This window comes from Strigops habroptila, chromosome 4, assembly GCF_004027225.2.
Source record: "Strigops habroptila isolate Jane chromosome 4, bStrHab1.2.pri, whole genome shotgun sequence".
NCBI classification, from domain to species: Eukaryota; Metazoa; Chordata; class Aves; order Psittaciformes; family Psittacidae; genus Strigops; species Strigops habroptila.
In genome coordinates this window covers 5,299,277-5,322,656 of record NC_046358.1, presented here as the reverse complement: position 1 = coordinate 5,322,656, position 23,380 = coordinate 5,299,277, and the positions used below count along the sequence as shown (strand labels likewise).

The 23,380-nt window shown below is 39.7% G+C and overlaps 1 protein-coding gene across 14 annotated transcripts in view; it reads right to left on the bottom strand.

Moving 5' to 3' along the window:
• Nucleotides 1–23,380, bottom strand: part of CELF1 (CUGBP Elav-like family member 1) — a 63,402-nt gene that overhangs the window by 9,289 nt on the left and 30,733 nt on the right. For 5 of the 14 annotated variants that reach the window (XM_030484768.1, XM_030484769.1, XM_030484765.1 and 2 more), the window contains 11 exons: nt 18,810–18,997; nt 17,921–18,003; nt 17,471–17,519; nt 14,437–14,571; nt 14,191–14,270; nt 13,640–13,801; nt 12,240–12,321; nt 9,446–9,574; nt 1,608–1,721; nt 1,249–1,434; nt 260–403 (listed from right to left, as the gene is read on the bottom strand). In XM_030484768.1, the coding sequence (XP_030340628.1) occupies nt 260–403; nt 1,249–1,434; nt 1,608–1,721; nt 9,446–9,574; nt 12,240–12,321; nt 13,640–13,801; nt 14,191–14,270; nt 14,437–14,571; nt 17,471–17,519; nt 17,921–18,003; nt 18,810–18,987 (1,342 nt within the window). In that variant the 5' untranslated portion in view covers nt 18,988–18,997. Of the gene's footprint in view, nt 1–259; nt 404–1,248; nt 1,435–1,607; nt 1,722–9,445; nt 9,575–12,239; nt 12,322–13,639; nt 13,802–14,190; nt 14,271–14,436; nt 14,572–17,470; nt 17,520–17,920; nt 18,004–18,809; nt 18,998–21,630; nt 22,258–23,380 lie in introns of those variants that run through there. The other 9 variants (XM_030484759.1, XM_030484758.1, XM_030484761.1 and 6 more) reach the window with 8 other exon arrangements.

The window sequence follows — 23,380 nt, the reverse complement described above, 5'->3', positions numbered from 1 at the left end:
TACTTCCAGGGAAAGAGTATCCTCAAAATAAACTTCTCCAGGGTTTTGAAGGAACCCATTTTAAATAACTCCAGTGAATGGCTGGAATCAGTAACTGGGGAGAAAATACAGTTTCATTGCTGGAAGAGTTTGGATTATTTCTTACAAATACAGAGAAAAAGTCACTACTTGACTTAAAAGCTAGACTAAACAATATATTGGAAAAGAGATTACTAGAAAGAAGCCACCTTTCTACAGGTAATGATTAGACCCAACATACCAAAACACTTGCTTAGATTGGTCTGCTTGTCAATGAAGACCTTGGCAGAGACGACATTTCCAAATGGCATGAACATCTGCAGCAGATCCTGATCCCCAAACTCCTGGGGGAGATGGTAGATAAACAGATTGGCTCCCTCTGGACCTTCAAACAACAAATAGGAATAGAAGTTCAGAAACAGCATGGATAACATAGGCCCACTTCACCAAAAAGGGTAAAAGAGCCATTCGAGCCAAATTTTCTAGGTAAAACAATGAAACTGCTGTCTGCACTTCTGTGGAGTACTTGACTCCAGAATAAGTCAGCATGACCCTTTGCTGAGACTGACCATGCAAATAATTCCAGCTCTTTCTCACCGTTTTCATGTGTAATTTCCACATTGTGTCAAAACTGCTTCACAGATCTTTGTTGCAATGAAAGCTGAAGACTAAGTTTGAGCCCCAGATGCCAACTAAAATGGCTATGCAAAGCTTGCAGCTCAAAGGAACTAAGTAAATCTCAATATGAAATACAAGTAATTGCAGTACTTGTAATCTGACAAGTTCTTTTCTAAACATCCTACATTCTGCTGAAAATGTACTCCTACATTCTTCATTACTTTATACTACATGTTAAATTGATTCTGAATCTGAAGAGATTGGCATTAAGTAGCTGTGGGAAGAAGTGAAGGACCAAGAGAATGAAGTTCACAAAAACATAACTGATTCTTTGACAGTGGGATGCATCAGGCTGCAGATTCACTCTTCTGTACTCCAGGAAAGCAGAGGAATACAATTCCTAAGCATTTAAGAGTAGACAAATTCTGGGAGAAAACTACTATATGAAAATTACTTTGGATAGCCCCTAATAGAGACCTCACAGGTCTTCCTTCTTTATGTTCAGTAACTCTAGAACTCTAAAAAATGCTGCCAAATAAAAGCTCTGCAGATAAGGTAGCTGCAAGGGCTGAGCAAACCCCTCTCGAGTTGTTCCTACACCTTTTTGCCTACCTTCTTTTTGACTTCCTGCTGCACCAATACTCTGCTGGGTTAAGAGACTCTGGTTATAGAGGGTGGGCAATGCAGCAGCAGCATATTGCTGGATTCCAGAATAAGCCTGCGTGAGAGCTTCCATTGTGCTACCTGTCCCATTTGAGAGACCACCACTGCCGAGTCCTCCATTTAAGGCTGCCATTCCTGTATAAGAGAAAATAAAGATGACTGAGTACTTCCACTGAGCCAGATCAATTACCTTTCAAATCCTCTGCGCTATTACAAAAATGAGGGAGCAGGAAAACCCCCAGAGAACTAGCACAGCCTGAGGAATGATGACCAGCTCTTGCCCCAACCCACCACAACACACATCTTACCTGCTAAAGAGCTAACGTTGAGGCCTGCTGTGGCCCCTGCCAGTGTCTGCAATGCTCCAAGAGAAGCCATTGGATTAACAGAGGAGCTGCTACTGGAGCTAGGTGAGGAACCTGCTATTAAAATAAGATAATTAGACTTCAAGCAATATTGTTTTGGTCCTGATAATACAACTTCTTCATTAAGGTTTTTTCTGAAGAAAAGGCTGGTAAGGAACAGATCAAGGCAATGCAGTATACTTTACGTCAAAATAATAATGATGATGATAATTAATAATAATAATATTATTATAATTATTATTATTATTCCCAGACCCACACAACTTGACTGATCATACTGCTTATATCTTCTAATCCCTTCCTACATTTTCAAATAGTTCCTAATTCATCGTAACTTCTACTCTTTGTAGATAATAAAAAAATAATAGTAAATAATAAAAAATAAAGTGTAAGGCACCCAAGATTCACACAACGTACAGCTTTTTACTTCAACCTAAGGTGACTAGCAGCAGTGCCTGTTTCCTGCTGACTATAGTGAGTAAGAATCACTTGCTGCATATTAGTATCTATCCGTGAAACATCTCACAAGCTGAAAAAGACCTGAAATAGGCATGCTATAGACATTAAAGAAAGCTCCAGTCAAACTGAACATATGGTTTTCCCATACTGCCAGAGCAGGAACAGCAGATGCCCAGATTATTTTGACACATGAAATAATTTTCCATTAAAAATCTCGCTGCAACAGCTGGAGCTAGAACCATGAGAAGTCTTGAAACGTACATCCAAAATACACAGTCTATCCTCTGTTGACTGTGCCACTAACATCTTCAACCATGTTTACTCAGTAAGAGATGTCTACAGGTATAGTACTTAGCAGACTAACAGCTTACACAGCCTGCCAAATTCTACAACAGGTAGAGTAAGTTCTACAGAAACAGACATAAAAGCCACAAGAAAAAAGTTTTCTAAGCTGGTATATCAAAAGAAACAGAATTTCACATTAATCTACAAAGATTATGGACATGATAAAAAAAAATTACTCTTTTTTTTCTTATTTTATGATTATATAGCAGTGGTTTTCCTAACAGGTTTGTGGACTACTTCGGAATATGAAGAAGGTAAATAAGAAAAGCTATGCATATAGCTATTGATGCAGTTTAAATTTACTGCACAAGATGCACTGGAAAATATCTATGACTTCTACATATTAGAAGATATGGATGACTAGTACTGTAAAGGCATCATGTAGTGTTGTTTCAAGAGGAATTTATCTGTCTGACCAAGTGGGTAGCCACAGAAGTGAAATTCAGGCATTTTCAGTTTCCTTTGTGTTTTTCTGACTCTCAGTTATGCTGCATACAGCCATTAAAACGTCTAAAAGAATGGTCTGCACCTTTCAAGCAGATTCACACACTATGTATTCCCCACTTCATGTATGTGGCACAAAGTCTCTGCTGGACTGGAATACAGTAGTAACTATTTAAATGGAATACAGCAAACTTGCCTAACAAGCCCCAGCAAGAGCTGTACCTAACAAAAGGAGTTGTACCTAACAAAAGCTGCATGAGAACCCAGTGAGCTGCACTTCATACCACTGATTAGAGTTTGTACTGACAGAGTTAATGACAAACCTCCTGTAGGTAAAGTTGTAGACAAACTCTCCAATCAAGTCAGAAATTACAAGACTGTGTTCCAAATTATACTTTAAGATGCTTACTCTGAAGAAAAGGAGACACTTCCCATCTTACTATCAGTAGCATATTAGATATTGGACAAATACAGAGAACAAGTTACAGGATAACCCTCAAGCTGGTAGAAAAACCCCTGCACAGCTGACAGAATAAAAGCCTGTGTTCAGATATGCCTTGATTTTAGAATATCACTTTTTTCTGCAAGACTGATATGCTACATTTGACACATGAGAACACCTTTTAAAAAGACAACCCTACAATAAAACAGTAGTAGTATGGGAAAAGAAGAATGAAGTCAAGGCTAAAGAGCAAGGTGAGAGAGAACAGATGCCTTTCCTACTTTAGAAAGGTTGTGGTTTTAGAGAAATTCATTTAAACCACTACAAAAAGCTGAACACAGTTATTTTAGCTTAGCTGACTTTATCAGAAGTCTTTTTAAGCAAAACAAGATATGCTTTAGTACTGAAAATGCCAAGAGAATTTAACACCATTTGGTTTATTTTATCATATGTATCTAGGAATTGCTGTACTGAGTCAGCACCCATTTCTGACGATGACTAATGGCAGATAAATAACAGTAGAGCAGAAACACAGGACAATTATACAGGAGTATACCCTAGGCATAGTCTGTATACCAACGCAGCAACTTGTGAATCTAGGATTTTTTCAGCCAAGGGCAATGTCTCTGTAATAAAGTTACAATTTTCATTTATTAATTTCAGTGCATTTTGAACACTGTCACATTAAGGGGGTCTTAACCTCAGTAAGGGGTTTATCCCCCCCATAAGGGGGAAGATTTCACCCCCTCACCTGTAAGTTTGACAGGTTTGTTACCACCCCAGAGACCCTTGAGCCCAATTAGCCTGTCAGAGCCCTCTACAGACAGCACACTACATCAGATTCGACCATCCTATTCAGGGTACATAATAGCAGATTCACCCATCAAGGTAAAACATTTTTAAGGAAGTTTTTAAGCTAATTTAAGTCTCTGGAAACTCACACAAAATAGATCTTAACTGAGAGTTATATTGTTGGTGACAATATAATATACTAACTGCAAGAAGCAGCATGAAAATAATTCATAAAGCCAGCTAAAAATCAATCATGAAATGTGCATAGAGCATAGCTCTTACCCAATAGGCATCCCTATGGGGGGGAGAAGACAGGTTCAGGCCATCAACTGATGTGAGCAGTTACAATGGAGTCATAACTTCCTCTCCCCCTTCCCCTTAATTTCACATATTTGTATGATTTAATTCATATTACTAACTCAGCTAATTTGCATAAGGAGTACATAACTAAATGCCCAATAATGCATGCTATGGGGAGGGTCTCCCAACCTGGGCAGGGGTCTTTTGACTTGTGAATGAGATTTTTAGTATTAAAATAAGATTATAATGATGATACTTCACCAAAAGGACAACTAATACTGTTTTTCTCACTTGTGAAAAACAGTATTTTGATGATTGTCCAGGTGTTGTCAGGATGCAGCAGACTTCAAGGACAGTCTTTCTTGATGAGAGGTTTGTTAGTCTTGTTTTTCTCAGCCTGCCAACAAGACCACAGCCTCTCCATCTATCAGTTCTCATCATGAACCGCTGTTGTTTCTCAGGTCTCCTGAGCCTTTAAAGAGGCCCTTGTATCTGTTCAGGCTCTTTCACAGTAACGTAAGTCTCAATTTCTTAACTAAATACCTACGGAATTTTAAATATATATGAATATAGAGCTTAAGTATATGATTATGGAGCATTAACTAAACATTTAGGGAGCTTGAGCATATGTATATGGAACTTGAGTGGCTCTAGTCATACATATTTTGGTGTGAAATTCTCTCACTGTACAATCATTGTTTGTCAGCTGCTAGGTGGTTTATCAGTACATGGCATCTCCATGTTCCCACACCTGCAGGGAGTAAAACAGAGCCTGGGGGTAGTGTCTTCACTCTTCTCCACTCTGTCTAGTTTATCTTCGCATATGCTAAGGTTGTAGGGTTGCCCGTGGAACTATTTCAGGGTAGATTCTCTGCATGTTAACTGCTTTCCATCCCAGGAGTAGGAGCTGCATTTTACCCTATAATTTCCTTAATATTGTAAAATAACTTTGAGGACTGGGGGGAGCAGGGGAGTGGTTTCTAATTTCCTCCATTACTCCACAAACACCAACTTGTTTGACTCTACTATGTTCTAAGGCACAAGTTCTGCAATTTAATCATGCACTATGCAAAGAAATAGCTCTTTTTATTTTTGAACTGTCAGCTGACAACTTCACCTGATATCCTGTAATTCTTGTCTTGAAATAGCTAACGACTGGTCTTTCCCTATTCGTCTTCATCACAACACTGATGTATCTGTAAGCTTCAATCGTATCCTCCTCCTAGGTCAGTCTTCCATTTTTCAGGCTCCCTTGTTGTTCCTAACAGGGAAGGAGTTTCACAGTTCTAGTCACCCTTTCTGTTCTTCTGGGTTTTTGTGTATCATTTTAGACCAGAAAACAGCACAAATAATGGAGATGGAAAACCAATATAGCTTTATACATGTGCTTTACTCCATACCCAATTCTTAACATTTTTTCTGTGCAGTTTTTGGTTCCTACTGAGGTTATGTTTTCTTAGATCCATCTACTGAGTTCTAGCTAGTCAAACAGCTTAACTCTACAAGAACTAGCTGAAAAGTCTTGAAAAGGTTTTCAGAAAATCTGAATATGTAGTAAAGAATATCTAGGAAAGATAATGAAACTTGGACAAGAAGATCAATGACCGACTTGTAGTAAGGTAGGGTAAACTGAGGGAACAGTAAGTCTGTTCTAATTCGGTCATCTAGCATCCAAGCAATGAGCAAAAGAGCACTAAAATTCAGGCAATGAATCTGACTGAACTGTACCAGAATTAGTTCCAGTAAAAGCAGAAAAAATGTGATGTCTCTGAACAACTTTGCTGGAGACACACTAAGGCCAGCAAATTCACCTAGTCTTTGTTGGACCTTTGATGGTTCTCTTTGAGAGGAGGAGAAGTAGAAACGTACATTGGCTTATGCAGCCATTCTGTTTTGCTCTGGAGCAGACAATTCTTATTGATATCAGACTCAAAAAGATGATGGAAAAGACACTCTAATCCCAAGATACTTCTTATAATACTTTCCTGAATCTCCCTTCACAAGCTATCAGTTTAAATGAGTTTATCTAAGGCCACAGTCTCTGTAACTTGGATTACCTAGAGGTGCATGCAGCAGCAGTCTGTTCAGTTTCAAAGAGTAGGTGCTTTATTGCAAGGCTGAAGGTTTTGCTCCATCAAAATACACAATACTGCTGTTTGCAAACAAAATCACTTCAAATGAGTAGGAAGACAGCAGAACAATGATACTTAACACCTCTGAGTTCAACCATTTTGCCATGTAACCTATCCATAGACCGCACAGACTCTGCACTGTGTGGACTTCTAAGTTCCCCAAACACAAAAGAGATCAATGCAGATGAAAAAAAATAAAAAATATAACTATGTATGATGATTGTCTGGATTTTCCACCAATTATGCAATTTGAGGACAATGTGGGAGAGATGACCAAGTGAGCATCAGGTGAACATTTGGATAGAAGTCAAGGTGGTAGTCATCTCATCTGCAGTTAGGTTTAAAAAGTTATCACAGTAGATGTTGCCATACATCCCACATACAAGGAAGGCATTTACTAACACGTGGTACTGAACAGCTATATACTGAGTTTTTTAAGGTCTAGGTATGGTTCAGGAGGAATGCCCTGAATGTGTAAATGCACATATAAATATTAATCAAGAGAATTTTGAGTTTGCTTTTATAAGAGATAACAGTTCAGACTAAAGAGTTAAAAAGCTTATAATTACAGGAAGTACCAGGAGATTGAATGCTGTCTGTACACATTGAGATTTCCTGTCCCCCCTGAAAAGTGAACTGACTGATACATCTGTATAGGATATTAATTCAAATGACCCATCCTGATTACTTAATTACTGGCACTCAAACTTCTATTGATATGACTGGCAATCATAGTTGGATTCAGCACAGAAGGTACTTAAAAATGGACTGCTCCCTACTACCTCAGCCCCTCCACCAGCATGATCAAAAGTGGAACAGAGTCCTGAGATATGTCTCTCATCAGGAAAAAAGGAACCTACAGAGTGCTGTGGAACAGCTAAAATTCATGGAGGAAAAACCAATCCCAAAGAATCACAGAATAGTAGCATAACTTCTGTTGAAAGGGACCTTTATGGATCATCTAGTGTAATGGTCTGCTCAGAGCTGGTCTAACCTCTGAGTTAGGTCAGTCTGTTCAGGGTTCTTTCCAACCTGAACCACTGAAATGATGGAGATTCCACAGCCCCTCTGGCATCTGGTTTCTAAGCTTTATCACTCTCACCATTCATTTAATTTTTCTTTTGTATCCAGTCAGAATTTTCTCTGTTGCAACTTGTGTCCATTGCCCTTGTCCTTTCACTGTACACTTCTGAGAAGAGGCTGTCTCTGCCTTTTCTAGCATGTCTGGCATTTGAACTTCACAACCTGCCAGTTCCTTACCCCACCTCAACAAATCAGAGAACAAACGTGCTCCAGTCAGTAGATTAAAGTGCCAAAAAGGAAACCTTAGTTCTAAACACCAGTCATAGCAAATTTTAACCTGACAATTCCAGCTTTGCTGCTACATTAGGAAAGATGGGAAAAAATCTCAGATATATTCACGTCTATGCTTTCTCTATGATGAAGAAGCATTAGTGGGTTATAAATGCAGCTTTTCTGTAACCTCAACTCTTCATTGTTGTTGTTTTAATTATAGATAGGGCAACATAGCTGGGAGTCAAGATAAATTCTGACATTTTAATCTTTAAGAATTGCAGACCACAAAGTTTAATGTAAAAACCCCCTGTCCAGTAGCAGAACCCCCTTTGACATTCTTGGGGATTTCTCTAAGTAGAAAACTGTGCAAAGCACCCGCAGTTTAACTCTTCATCATGTGACATAAGATTTTCTAAACAGCTTTTCCTTGTAATCTCTTTATAATCTCTTAGTCCAGTCCTTTGGTCCTTCTCACAATATAGAAAGCTACCTCTGGAAATTTAAAACCCCCATTTGGTCTCTCACAATCACAGGTGAGGATGTCAACTCTGTAGTCTGGATTTCAAAACTGGATAAGCAATTTGGCTTTTTATGAAAAACAAAACCCACCCCAAACCCACATACCATACCACAGCTGCTGGAAAACTGACACCCTGAAAATCCAGGGTCTCCCTTCCCATGTCAGCATATAGAAATGACTGAAAGTAGGACAGAAATAACTGAGTAGGATACTGATCCTCATTTGTGGTAAAAACTGAGCATGTCTGATGTAAGCACAATTTATGTTGTTTTCTTGTTTGTTGTATTTAATTATCACATTTAACAATAAGGCAGCAAAAGAACACTACTTGGACATTCTAGCCTCTCTGGCTAATGTACATAACCTAAAGTAAAACAAACAAGCAACAAACCAAAAAAACCCAAACCAACCAACCAACCAAAAAAACCCCCAAAGAACAACCCTCCCCCACCCAAACCAAACAAAAACCACCACAAAAAACCCCAAAACAAAAGAGGAAGATACTGATTTTTATTTGCAACTCATACACTCAGTTCTACATAACTGCTTTCCAGTCAATGTACTAGGGGTCTGTTTATTCTACTTCTGTGAGGTAGTTCTAGTATCCTTGTCTTCATTAATGCCAGAAGAAAACAAACTGTACTGTTCTAGTGCACAGAATGCATTACTTCATGCTTAAGGCATCTTCTATCTCTATGTCCAGAAGAACAGGGTATATCTGCCTAAAATCACAAATAAATGGAATATGTGATGAGACTGTAATGACATGACTCTAAAGAGGTCACCTACCTTTCTGCTTCATCATGACCTCAAAAACTCTTTTTACTCTAAATTAATCTGACCATTTGGAGGAAGGAACACAGCAGGTAAAAAAAGCCTTTGCTGGTGGCAAAAATATCTATCCTAAAAAAGGACGAGTGAATCTACTAAGTAAAACTGCTTATCTATTAAAAAAATCAACATGAAAGTGACAAAAAGGGGTAGACGAAACAGGTGACATCTATCCTGAGACAATTCCTAAGGCAACCCATGTACATAGGCAGCGTCTTACCTGAACTGGTGAGCACACTCAGGGGACTGCTGGAGGAAGTGAGTGCAGCGGTACCACTCGGTGTATTCTGAGCTGCAGTGGCTGCAGCTGCTAATGCAGCCAGGTTCTGTAACTGCATCGCATTCAGTCCTGCAACACATTGAAGAATACACAGAGTATCTCCTATAATGGTCACCATCATCCAAGCTTAACAGATTCAGCAGTCTTAGCACATGACAAGGGAGTGATGGGAAGAAGCTTAAAAACAAGAGGCTTAATACTAGTTACTGATCTTTTCCACATTGAGATTCCTTGTTATAACTAAAAAAGAAGTCTTTCATTGCCCAGATAGATGATTTCCAGTACAAGACCAGGTAGTCACTAACCCAAGATGTAGACAAAAGCATAGCAGCTTTAACTGAGAGTTAAGCCAGGATCTGATAGCTCATCTGCAAGCTAGAAAACTTGCCTAGACATGAGGCCAATAGCCTCCTCTTTTCTCATGTTGCTCCACACTCTTTGTATGGGAACAGCAAAAAGAAGGCTTACACACCACAGTGGCCACAAAGTCACACCTTTAACCTACAATCAACTGAGCATCAGCATGTTTTGTTTGGTCCCCTGGGCAGCCAAGAAGCAACAGTCAGTTGTGAGGGAGTGTTAAGTGGCAACTGCTGACCACAAGATCAGCCCATGTACGTGTAGGCTTGCCAGCTGGTCAAAAGTGGTAAGGAAAGTGGGAAACATCAGGCATGTTGTGGGTAAGCAGCCAGAAATACTGCAGGGGGAGGAAGGTACCTCTGTGGTGATGAACTTTTAGTGGTCAATTTACAAATGTGACTCACCTTGATTTTGAGTATTACTTTTTGAATGAAACCAGTCAGTCAGTACTGACGCTGTAGTTTTACCCTCTTCTGCCATGAGATTATCACCAATATTGACCTTCTGAATTCTGTATTTTAGCCATCCTTTGGTAGGCTAGCTCCATTCTTCCAATTCTGCCTCTCAACCCTTTTCCCTTATTTCCCTTTTTTTTTCTACCTTTACTTATTCTAACAATCCCTCCTCTTTTCATATGACTTCAGACAATCCCTCGTAATTCTTCCCTACAAAATTAAAACCATAATTAAATTATTCTCCATTCATTTACAACATCAAAATGTCCTTGGCAGACGTGGCACCTCTTCTTTGGATGCATTGTAAGTACTTGGTGACAAAGCACACATCTCTAACAATTAAAATCTCAGTTTTGCAATTTAAGCATGTGCAGACAAAAAATTGCAAATGGCAATGAAGTATAAACTACTTATTTTCCAAAACCCCGTTCTACTATTAGCATAGTTCATTTTTTTAAATCTTTTTCAATTGTTTTCTCTTTGTGACAAGGTCTGTTTCCTTAACCACGTTTAGTGCCTGAAACAGGATTCTGCCTTTATTTAGATTCTCAAGGTGCCATTGTAAAACAAAAGGATTAAATTAAAATCAAGAAGTTGTACTTTTTGTTTTTATTCTGCTACAGAGGGTTAAAAGTGCAAGTCTTAAAGCTAGTGAAGAACAAAGCAGCTTGCTTCCTTTTAGAAGCAGTTTGGCATGTTCACTCTGCACCTGCCCTCTCGTCATCACATTGTTTTCCCATCTGCTTTCAAACAGTATCAAGATTAAATTTTGTCTACAAAGTTTCATGTAGTTTGGGATCTAATTACCTACTTTATTTTTCTTTCTGTGAATTTCAAGAAAGGAGATCAGCTGAAGAGTTCTAATATGAAAAAAGTAAGCATAATAGGCTAAGGTTAGAATCAACCTCAAGTATCAAGCTTGGGCTGGAAGGGACTTACAAGATCATCTAGTTCCAACCCCCCTGCCATGGGCACGGACATCTTCCACTAGAATGGCTGCTCAAGTATAAATCAAGTTCTTACAATCTAAAACATAACACTTTCCAAAAGCTTCTACCTGTGTTGGTACACCCATCAGTAACAAGTCAGACGTACAAAGACGCTTCCTTACGACTTTTAGATTAACCTCTGCACAGACAGGACATGTAGTATTGTGAACTACTGTACAACTCCAGAAGGCAATTTTAAAACCTTAAAGTTTTGAGTATTAAAACCAAAACTATAGGGTTTTTTGCCATCAGAAGAATTTAGAGCATGTGGTGAATGGAGTTACTAACACATGGATTTTTATTACCCACCCTGTGAAGACAGAAGTGACAATCAATTTGCAGCCTAGTACTTAGTGGCTGCACTTATACTTACAGCTATACTTAGTGAATATTCTGACTAGCAGTTCACAGCAAGGAATTTAGCTCATACATATGAAGCTGGTATTTCCCTAACAGCAATAGCATAGCCAATCATGATCCAAATGAAGGAATTAAAGAACCTAAATGAAGGACTAGTTCATGGTGCATCTCCAAATTTGAAGTATTTAAGAATAAAGAACTTAAAATGGGCAATCTAAGTATCCATTATCACAGGAACACATGCATTACTGCTTACTTCAAAACACAATGCTTCACATAGGCATGGATGAAATAAAAGAGAGCCATCTTTTTGCACCCATAAGGGAAGATAATTTTAAAGCCAGAGGTAGGGGAGATTACCAGCATATACTTACCTTGGGGACAATGGTTAACTAAGACTAAGGAGGAAGATCCACACTTGTAACAGAGGATTCCTGTCACTCCAAAGGAGTGGGTGAACTCAGGACTACTTATTTCAAATGAGGTTAACATGTCTACAGACTTTTGGCTACTTTCTCTACCCTTCTCTTTTCTTGGGCACTGAATTTGCTTCTGGTGGAAAAAACTCACCTCCCATTGGGTGGAGGCTGCTCAGTGTGTTCAGGTTCCCAGATGACGCAGCTGCTGTCTGCTGAAGGAGCTGCAAATAAAGCTAGACATTACACCAAAAAACAAAACAAGAGTGAGAGTGAGGGCTGGCTCCGCTTCTGGGAGAAACTGCACCACACCACAGCCAGAGCGCCGTCACAGAGGGAATTCCCACTGCCCATGCACCACACCGGAGCAAAGCGTAAAGAGAATTCCCCTTACACACTACAGCCACAGCACCACCGTAGTGAAAATCCACACTGCCCATGCATATTGCAGCCAAAGCAACAGCACAATGCTTTCCTCACTCAACATTATCAGCGTTGAGGGAAGTTTATAGCTAACACACCAAGACAAAAAACAGTGGAATCAGTAGTGAGAGAACTCCTACTCAAAGCACCTCAGGCAGGACTGATACCCCTAAGGCTACATACTTCAAGCCAGACTTTAGAGCTGACACTGCCAGCACAGAACAAATGGCATATGCCATACCAAAACCAAAGAGACACCATGAGAGAGAACCCACTCTGCTTTCCTTAAAGACAGCAGCCATGACAGAAATCTCAAGCCTCAGCTCAGAAGCTAGAGGGATTTCCTATTCTCTTCTCAACTAACTAGGTGGTGTTATAAAAAATTCCCATCTACCAAACCTAAAGCAGTAGTAAAAGAGAGAATGCCCCCACTTCCAGAGCACACCACACCAAGAATGCCATGAAATTTTCCTTTTCTGTTCCCTAGACCTTATATTGCATGAACACAGTTCCCATAGCCACTCTAGTCAGAGCACATCAGTTGTTGGCAAGTTCACACTTTAGTGACCCAGCAAAATCGACTCAAATCAGTGACAAACAACAGACTATTTTCTGTCAGTTTTACTAAAGACAGTAGCTTTTCTTCATTTTACTGTGCACTGTCTGATTGGCACTTCCAACCTGATCACCTTTTCTATTTGGACAACACCAACTACTAGGTTTCACTGGAAGTGGATGAGAGAAATAAAGGCTGAAAAAGAGGTGGAATAGGAATACAAGAACTATGTATATCAGATAAACATGAAAAGGGCATTCATATTACATTGAGGCCATAACATATTAAGAAAATGTTCCCAGCACATAGTCATTCTACAGAAGACAGGAAAACAAAGAAAGAAGTTTCAATAATTAGGGCTACAGTGGATGGGGTCAAAATCCTCACTTAAATATATCCTGACTAGCTGTTAGCATATAACTGAATTTCAGCCTCTTCATCCACTAAGTGGGGATTAAGAAGCCTGCTCATAAACCTATCAGGAGCCTTCTAAAAAATTAATCCATTAAACACTACAAGACAGTCAGACACTGCAATCCCTGAAGAGATTAAAAGAACCCAAATCAGAAACTCACTGCTAAGTATTGGGGTCCAAGTGTGTTGAGACCAGCCAGGTTTCCCCATATTGAGGCAGCACTGATCTGTTGCATTTGTTGCTGGAGTTGCTGAGCAATTCGTTTCTGCTCTTTGTCCTTTTGTGTGTCTGCAAATTTTACCACAATGGGAGAAGAGCAACCCTGCAAACAGCAATTCAAACAATTACATACTTGCTATCCCCAGCAGTCACAAAAATACTGCATTAAGACCCAGTCATTGGAAGTATTCTTCTTCCCTCCCTCTACATGCATTCATACACATATATATATTCAAACAGCACATTTCATTAAGGGTTCAAAATCTCATTTGCTTTTAATTCTATTTTCTATTTTGGTGTATTTTCTCTGCAGACGAAGTTTCTATCTCAAGCTCTAAATATAGAAGCAGAACACACACAAAGGTCCGGGAGTAGCATTTGTGAAGAAACACACACTGCACTTATCCTTCTCTCTGCCCTTTAGTCCTCCAAACTCCATAGTGACTGCCTGATAAATTACATCATCTCTTGCCACCCACTAACTTATTTTACCTCCATGGTTTGTGCTTGGTGCATTGCTTTGATTGCTGTTTGCGCCATGGCTCTTGTTGTAAAAGTCACAAATGCACAACCTGGGGAAAGAACAAAAAAAAAAACCAAGTCATTCATTTACACCCACAACTACTGGATGAATACAGACACGAAAATGGTGGTGGGTAGGAAAAAAATGCCACCTTGAGTTGCAAAAAGCAGCATCCAGTGGAGAGCCTTGAACTGTCTGAAAAGCTTCCTGCTTACCTCGGCTCAGGCCATCTGGGCCACGTAATATCCTGCATTCTTCAATCTGTCCAAAGGGGGAGAACATCACTCGGATATCATTTTCATTGCACTTCTTGGATATCATTCCAATAAACAACTTTCTATCTTCTACTGCTAAGAAAGCAAAAGATAAAGAGTATTACCAGCAAGTATGTGCTTACTAGATCTTACTTTGTCAAGACTTCTCCACCAGCTGCAGTTATTTCCCTTGTACTAAGGGTAATGACTTGTCAAAACCAGATTCCCAATAATAGTATCGCTTCAATTTAAGAGGATGCATATAAGATAGCTCACTGAACCTCAAGGATGCCCATTTTATGATGGTTTATGTTTAGATTTTGCTGACTGTTTCTCCCTTGCAAGCCTGTGAACTGCAAGAACATAAGGAAAGAATATATCAGATTCAGCACTTCCCTCTATCTCCTAAGTTCAGTTCCCGGTCAGTAAGAGAAGACTTGTACATGTTTTATTGGACTATTTTCATCCTCTCGCTTCTGTCTCTCCTATCGTTAGATTACCAACATACCTAACTGTACATAAACTGATACAGAGCTGCAGAAATCTTATTTCTAGCCTCTTTATCATGCCAATCACTTAAATTTAGATCTGCCTATTCCCTCATGCTCCTGTCTCAACAGTGGAAGCAACATCTGTTGCTAAACCAGAACAGTTTCAGTTCTATTTCAGATTTATCCATTCTGTTCTGTACCATGAGCATGAAAATAACACCTCAAATCAGAACAATAGACTGTGTGCTACTGTACCTTGCCTCTAAGTGCTGGTGTTACCAGATACATTAGAATTGAATAGCGCCTTTCACTGTGCAGACCAATTTAAAATAAATGGTCCAGAAAGACATTTATCTTAGTTTTTCAGTTAGTGGTTATGAATGTCAGTTTAAGGTCACTTAAGGGAGTGGGGTAAATTCAAATCCAGAGCAGAACTTTGTGTCTCGCTTTACTTATTTAAGGATGCTAATCACCTCTGAAATACTTGCTTTTAAAGGACGAAGCAAATAATGTAGAATATCATTTGGAAATATAAACCAGTCTGAAAATACAAGATTCAACACAATATAAAATACAGTATCATGAAAAATGTAGCACAATTTGAAGCTTCAAGAAAGCCTCCTCCTATTAAGTGCCATGGTGAGGGGAAATCAACTTATTTGCTGAGCATTCTATGGTGTTTAAGAGGAAAATTCCAAACTATTCCATCTCTATGACTTTAACTGATTATTAATTCTTAACGTTGCACTCAGTTCACTTTCAAGCTCTCAGAGCAAAAAGCTGCTTTCAAATACTTTCTGCCATCCATTTTAGTTCAAGAGAACCAGAATCCCTTTTAATAATGGCAAATTAAAATACTTTAACTGATGCTTTCTAATTTATATGTTCACCTACACCTTTTACTAAAACTCATATAATTTCATAATAGCCTCAGAACTGTCACCCTAAAATTCCATTAAATACTTTTTTCCTCTTTCCATTATTTTCCCAGGATATTTGTCTGTGTGTGTGTGTCTGTGTGTGAGAGAGAGATGCAAGATCAGTTTTAATTTAATGAACCTATTCTGTTCTCCTCCCAACAACAGTTGAAAAGAATTACTCCATTCTAGATGTATTTAGACAGAAACATATTCTGTACACACATGGAGGAACCTGCAGATGGAATTACTCCTACTAGATGTTACCCATATATCCCATCTTCTGTTTTCAATTATCTTAAGATGTAAGTTTTCTGGAACCAGGATTATCTTCTCCATGATGCAATGCTAATCTTATACTAACTATGGCAAATGAAGAAAATAAATTCAAATAGGCTGAAACTACAAGATGTTAAACACTTTCTTTGCTTATCTTGCAGCAATTTATATAAATACACAATCATCTGAGCATGTACATATATAAACTCATCATGGAACTGCATGGAAAAATGATCATTTACCCAGTGGTAGATGCTAAATGTCTTAATCCATCTGAAATGGCCAATGTGCAGAAATATTCACCACCCTCACAGGGAAGAACTTTTTCCTAATATCTAATCTAAATCTACACTCTTTCAGTTTAATACTGTTCTTTCTCTTCCTATCACTATTCTCCCCAATAAAGAATACCTCCCATCTTTCCTGTAAGGCCCCCTTTAGGTATGGGAAGGCTGCTATAAGGTGTCCCCTATGCTTTCTCTTCTCCAGGCTGAACAACATCAACACTTTCAGCCTGTCTTCATAGGAAAAACGCTTCAGCCCTCTGATCATCTTCACGGACCTCCTATCGATCCGCTAGAGTGGGTCTATGTCTTTCTTATGTTGGGGGCCCCAGGGCTGCACACAGTACTCCAGGAGGTGTCTCATGAGAGGGGAGTAGAGCAGGAGAATCACCTCCCTTGACCTATTAACCCTTCTTTTGATGCAGACCAGGATATGACTGGCTTTCTCAGCTGCAAACAAACACTGCTGGCTTATATTCAGTTTTTCAGCCACAAATAACCCGAGTCCTTGTCCACAGGGCTGCTCTCAATCCACTCATCACCAAGCACGCATCCATGTTTGGGAATGCCCTGACCCAGGTGCAGGACCTTGCACTTGGCCTTGTTGAACTTCACAAGATTCACATCTCTAGCCTTTCAGGGTCCTTCTGGATGGCATTTCTCCCCTTTAGGATATCAGCCACAGCACTCAGCTTGGTGTCATCCATAAGCTTGCTGAGGGTGCACTCAATTCCACTGTCCACATCCCCAACACGTATTTAAACCACCTTAGTACAAAGAAGAACTCACTGGATGTTTCCCTAACTGACAACATGGTTCTACTGCAGGCAGCAGCAGTGGGAGATTCTGAGTCATGGAATTTTAGACATCACTTATACTACCTACTGCATTGAAAACACAGCTTCTCTTTTTTTTGTCTCCAATTCAAGAAGACTTCATCAGAAGCTGTTAACAAAAGGAAAATCCTCAAGCTTCCCTATTAGAGCAAATGATGCCACCGAACTGAGGCTATACTAAAGCTTACCATTACTCTTTTCACTGTCAGCTGGTTTCATCTGGATAGGATGGTGCATCTGAAATGTAAAAAGATTATTTAATCCTAGATAACATTCACTTTATACTCTATGAAATACATCCCATATGAATTGTGGAAAAAAGAGAAAGAAGGCCTAAATTGCCTCTACAGAAATGCATATGTAACAACACATAGATTTCTAGAAGAAAGAAAAGCTTTCCTTATGATATGCCATCATTCCTCCTTGGAGAGTATTATAGGAGCCATACCCACCCACTTCACTACCATATGCTTCAAAATTCCCTTAAGATCTGTTATCATATAAATCTCATGACATTGCTCTTTTGAATAGTTCTTTTAAAACATTATTTGAGGGCAAGATAACATATGTTTGTACATCAGTGGTGCCAGAGCTCAGAAAAACAAAGAGTTGTGAAGAAAGCATCGCTCTTCTCTTACCCCTGGGAGGATCTTCATGTTGTGAAGAGCATTCTGTGCTTCTAGTGCAGCTTTACGGGTATAAAATGTAACAAAACAGCACCCTGCAATGAAAACAAGATTCTAGCCAAGAAAGAACTATGAATCTTGATATGCTGTGTGGAAATTGCAAGTCCCACTTCTATCCTTCCAATGCAAAACTTATGACAAGTAGAAGAGGGTAGACATTGAAATAGGTAGGTACTACTGATAGTGACTGTTCAAAGAAGATTTCTAAGTGTAATAAAATAACTGGCCCAACATCACCAATATGCTATTAAAGCAAATGCTTAGATACATCTGCCGAAGAATTGATGGCTACTTTCATTATCAAACTCAACAATTATTTGCTAGTACCAAAAACTTACCTAGTTTCACAGGAAATAAGACATTGCACTTAACTGAGCTGCAAATCCAGGTACAGCATTTAGTTAGGATTTGATGTACACAAGTATTTGATGGTATACAACTGAGTAAGACCTCAATTTTGTATTTTATCTGAAACTGTGACACTTCCAGCAACACTTTGACTATATTATAGCATCACAAAGATGCTCTGGAGCAACACAATATTAACTTTAAGTTCTGCTTTGCAATTATAATCCATACTCTTCAAGCATCCCCATCACTTCTGAGCTCTTAAATTATGATTTTCCTCAGCTCAGTTAATGACTGGACAGCAGTCCAAATATAATCAGATACATACACTTCAGACTATAAAGCCTGGGCTAGCATGAACACCTGGTCACACAGGAGCTCCTCACAGGGACGTTTGAATAAGCAAACAAACTTTGAATAAGCAAACAGCTAAGACTAACTACATGAAAGCAGCTAACACTCCTAGTCTCATGAGAAGCATAGAAATTCTCACCTTTGCTTTGAGGAGGGTTTTGGCTCCTGTCCCTCAAGACATTGATTTCATAGACAGCACCATACTGTTCAAAAAGTTCTCTTAGATCCTTCTCACACCAGCTCCGTGGGACCTGACCCACAAACATCTTGATAGCATCTAGATCAGGTTGGTCTGGGTGATCCAGTGTGCCATTCATTTTCTTTGCACTATGGAAATCAAGAATGAATTTCTGGTTTATATCTTTTTACAGGTTTTAGATGCTGTTGCAGCTAGAAGCAGCATGCTTACAGCAAGATAAAAAAAAACCAAATTATTTCTACACATATATCAATGTATGTAATTAAGATACACATATAAAAAAAGACTCTTGCACATTCCCAGTCCTGCATACCAGAGAATATTCAGAAACATCACTGTCATGGTTTAAACCCAGCTGGCAACTAAAGTACCACGTAGCTACTTGGGGAGAAGAGTCAGAAGAATGTACAACCCATGGGTTGAGATAAGAACAGTTTAATAATTGAAGTAGAACATGATAATAGAAATAAAACTAACAATAACTATTGATAACAATAATAGGCAACAACAACAAACAAGAAATAAAAAGTCAGAAAACACAAGTGATGCACAATACAACTGCTCACCACCCGCTGATGCCCAGCCCATCCTGAGCAGCAATCAATCCTTTCTAACTAACTCCCCGCAGTTTATATCCTGAGCATGATGTTCTAGGGTATGGAACACCCCTGTGGCTAGTTTGGATCAGCTGTCCTGGCTGTGCTCTCTCCTGGCTTCTTAAGGTGTGTTATTAACATTATTCTCAGACTAAAGCCAAAACACAGCACTGTAGCAGCTACTAGGAAGAGAATTAACTCTATTCCAGCCGAAATCAGGCCAATCATTCACGTTCACTGGCAAGGTGTGTACCTGGAAACCAAGCACTCTCTACGCAGCTGTTTAAAACATCTCTTAAGGCTTATTCCTATATGTAGTGAACAACTGAGATTCAGGACATAATTCTGTTGAAATGACTAAAAAAATATCACTAGTTCAACCATGTAAAATTTCACAGAAAAAGAAGCCAGAACAGGAAGGAACCTGAACTCAGTCTACCCACAGATCACTGGAGTTACCAGTAACCACTGAAAATAAGAGGATAATATTTTCTTCATTGTTTTTAAATGTGATTACCCGGAACTATTTCCCAGGGTGAGGATCCATCTTAACACAGAGAAACAGGTACAACTGAACAGATGAGAAGTTTCTTTAAAGGTTTACCAAGCAATAGCTCATTGTGAAACTAGAGAGCTTTCAGCAATATTTGGCAAGAAAAAACAGGGTTAGGGTTGTACACGAAGATTGGACAATCCATAGTTAGCCACACACTGAATCGAGGAATGGTAGGGTGTTAACATAGAAAAAAAGTCACTTCTTTGACTACAACAATACAGAAGTTTTGAGTATGGAAATCTTCAACAGACTTCAAGGCATTATCTCTAGCTGTATGAACAGTTTACAGCCCATTGATAAACTGCGTTAAACTCCGCATAGCTTGTTGACAACCATACACTGCTTCCTGTATTGATCCCTCACAGTTTGGTGAGTACAATGTGAGGTCTTGTTATCAGTTGTCACAGACTAGTATACCACAGGACCTCTCTCTGTGGGAGACTGACTGTAACGACATTCTATTGTAGCTATAGTGATCAGTAGGTTAGAATTGCTGACCAGCCCCTGTGTAGTCTAGAAGGGACGTGGTGAGTGGAACAGTAATTATACAATGACTCCCTCTGCCCCCAGTCTCTTTGTTGAAGAATACAGGTGGCCACCTTCTACAGCAGTCAGCTCTCTTCATCACTGCTTTTTTCCTTTAGAGGTCGTTTTTGAATGGCTTATTAACACATGAAACAGTGTTCCTCTCACTGTCCATCTGCAATCATACTGCCCCCTGAACAGAATTTAAAGAATTAAACAAGATTTCCAAAAGAATTATTTAATTCCCCCCTCAATATGCTGATGTTCAGAGCCTATGGAAGAAGTGATGCCAGGGAAAGCTCATAATTTTACCTTTTTTCAGTTTAAAGCCATTCCCCCTTGTCCTGTCCCCACACACCCTTGTAAAAGGTCCCTCTCCTGATTTCCTATAAGCCCCCTTAAGGTATCTGAAAACTGTTACAAGGTTTCCCCTGAGATAAGCAACAAAACTTCTTAGTAGAACGGAAGGGAATCATCATAAATACTTTCCCTCCTCTCTCTCTTTCCACTCAGAAACGGTGAGCACATCTCCAAACAGTCAAGGAAAACAATACCTTTTATGAAGCAGAACAACTGGAAACATTTACCCTCTTCCAACAATAATCTTCAGCCCCGCCTTCTATGCCATGGGTAGCTGCAAGAGCTTAGCATGGCTCGCATTAACTGGGCAACTCTTAACATGATCTCAACAGTATTCAAGGAATCTTTCATTCCTTAACTGAAAGGTCTAGTCTGGAGTCATTAATAGGGAAGAACAGAAACTGTTCTTCCAACTATTGATTTAAATAACTGATTTTATAATATCAGCACCTGTAGCATACTATAAACAGTACTGCCAAATAGCTTTATTCCTCCTTAGCCCTCATCCCCAAACTTATAAGATTATTTTTCCCCCTATGCAGGATCCAACATCAACCGTCAACACCCAGTAGGATTTCTTCAAGAAAACAAACTGCAGGCTCTATCTCATTCCCCCCATCTTGTTCCCCGGAACGGGAGTTCATCAGACAACAGAGGCTCCAGAGACAGCAATTCCCACCATCACTTCAGTTATAAACTTAGACATGAAGACAGAAATACTTACACAGGGCTGGCATTCAATGAGCAATGGTCCACCATCATCTCTGGGAGGAAATCCAACTTGAACGCAGCCATCACCTCAGTCTGTGACAAACTACTAACACTAAATCAGTGTATTGCCTAACCCCCAAACAACGCCACTTCCAAAAGTCCTGCAGGTCTTAACACTCAGCCACACAAAAAATACTCAAACCACAGAAACAGAAGCTCCGGGAGACCAGCAATAGACACCACAGAAACAAGGCTGGACTGGGAAAGGGACATGGAATCCCAGATTAAAAAGGGGATGTGACCATGTGAAGGGAGGCTCAGCTTAATACACAATGAAAATGCTGATGCACTGGGCTTGTTTTGTGCAATTTTCCCTGGCGAAGCAGTACTGAGTGCACTGTCAGATAAACAGAGTGTCAGATCCATGAAGATAGCAATGGGTAACAGAGCAGAAAGAATACAAACTACAGTCTTTCCATCCCCAACTAACTCCTTGCCTCCCAAAATGGCAGTCCAAGGCCTTGAGGCTCAGACTGATGCTTCCCATAATCACCAATATTAAGGTGTGAAGCTAAGAGGTTCCTTCACCACCAACATTTCCAAGGGCTGATTTCACTTTTTTTACCTTGTGCACTATCTTTGACACCCTCCCAACTTCTATGGAGAAAAATGGTAAGTGCTTCTCTGAACCTGCTGAAACAATCACAGCTAAAAAGATTTGATTATTCAAAACTACCACAGAACATCAAAACCTACTCCTTTATAGAGCAAAACATACATTTTTCTGGAAACAACGCTTTGCCTATCATGCATCTATAAATCCAGAGATATACAGAGCCTATAGATGATAAAGGGGAAAAAAGTCAGTTATTTGTTGAAAACTTATAATCTTTGAAAACACCAATCAGAACATCTTCTGCTGTCCTCAACATAAGGAGGACACGGAGCTGTTGAAGCAAGTCCAGAGGAATGCCATGAGGATGATAGGGGGGCTGGAGCACCTCCTGTATGAAGACAGGCTGAGACAGTTGGGGCTGTTCAGCCTGGAGAAGAGAAGCTGCGTGGAGATCTCAGAGCAGCTTCCAGTATCTGAAGGGGGCCTACAAGGGATGCTGGAGAGGGACTCTTCATCGGAGACTGCAGTGACAGGACAAGGCGTGACAGGTTCAAACTTAAATAGGGGAAGTTCAAGTTAGATACAGGAAGAAGTTCTTTACTGTGAGGGTGGTGAGGCACTGGCACAGGTTGCCCAAAGAAGCGGTAAATGCTCCATCCCTGGCAGCGTTCAAGGCCAGGTCGGACAGAGCCTTGGGCAACATGGTCTAGCGTGAGGTGTCCCTGCCCATGCAGGGGGTTGCAACTAGATGATCTTAAGGTCCTTTCCAACCCTAGCTATTCTATGATTCTATGTCAGCTGCTTCATCATTATAACAGGAGTAACATGTTGATCAAGGATCTGTGAGATGTATTTACATTACACACCTCTTGTTAACTTTCCAATACCCCAATGACTGGGGAGATAATCTGACTAATACAGGAATCATTAGGAGATGCAGAAATATTTGACTGCAGGGAGCAAGTGCTGCAGAGGCAGCTGGGTGTGCCTGAACACTCCAGGAGGGATCAGCAATTCAAGTCAAACACGAATTCACATGAGCCTTACATATACAGTTAATATAACCACAAAATAAACTCTTAAGAGCATTGAGGAACGCATGCTGAGGGAGCTGCGATCACTTCTTTGTTGTCTGTCCATGACTGCA